Source organism: Penaeus monodon, chromosome 32 (genome assembly GCF_015228065.2).
Source record: "Penaeus monodon isolate SGIC_2016 chromosome 32, NSTDA_Pmon_1, whole genome shotgun sequence".
NCBI classification, from domain to species: Eukaryota; Metazoa; Arthropoda; class Malacostraca; order Decapoda; family Penaeidae; genus Penaeus; species Penaeus monodon.
In genome coordinates, this window is record NC_051417.1 from 33,936,004 (window position 1) to 33,936,210 (window position 207).

Below are 207 nucleotides of genomic sequence, written 5' to 3' on the forward strand. Positions count from 1 at the left end.
CAGGGGAACAGAATCCGGTGACTCCCAACCACCTACATCAGAGGCGGCGACGCGTTTGCAAAACAAGGTGGATTTTTTGCAGCGTTGTTTGCCGTCTGAGCTCGACCAAGGTTTGCTGACGTGGACTCGAGGTGATGTTGTTTCAGCGTCGGGTCCATAGCGAAAGCTGGGGTGCTGTGGATTGACTTGTGTTTATAAACATTCATG

General features: G+C 51.7%; 1 protein-coding gene across 1 annotated transcript in view; it reads right to left on the bottom strand.

The window, feature by feature from the left end:
• The window catches only part of LOC119593645, a gene marked incomplete at its 3' end in the record, with an annotated part of 10,294 nt that overhangs the window by 3,816 nt on the left and 6,271 nt on the right, over window positions 1–207 (bottom strand). The window contains 1 exon segment of the mRNA XM_037942596.1: window positions 37–174. Within this exon segment, the coding sequence (XP_037798524.1) occupies window positions 37–174 (138 nt within the window).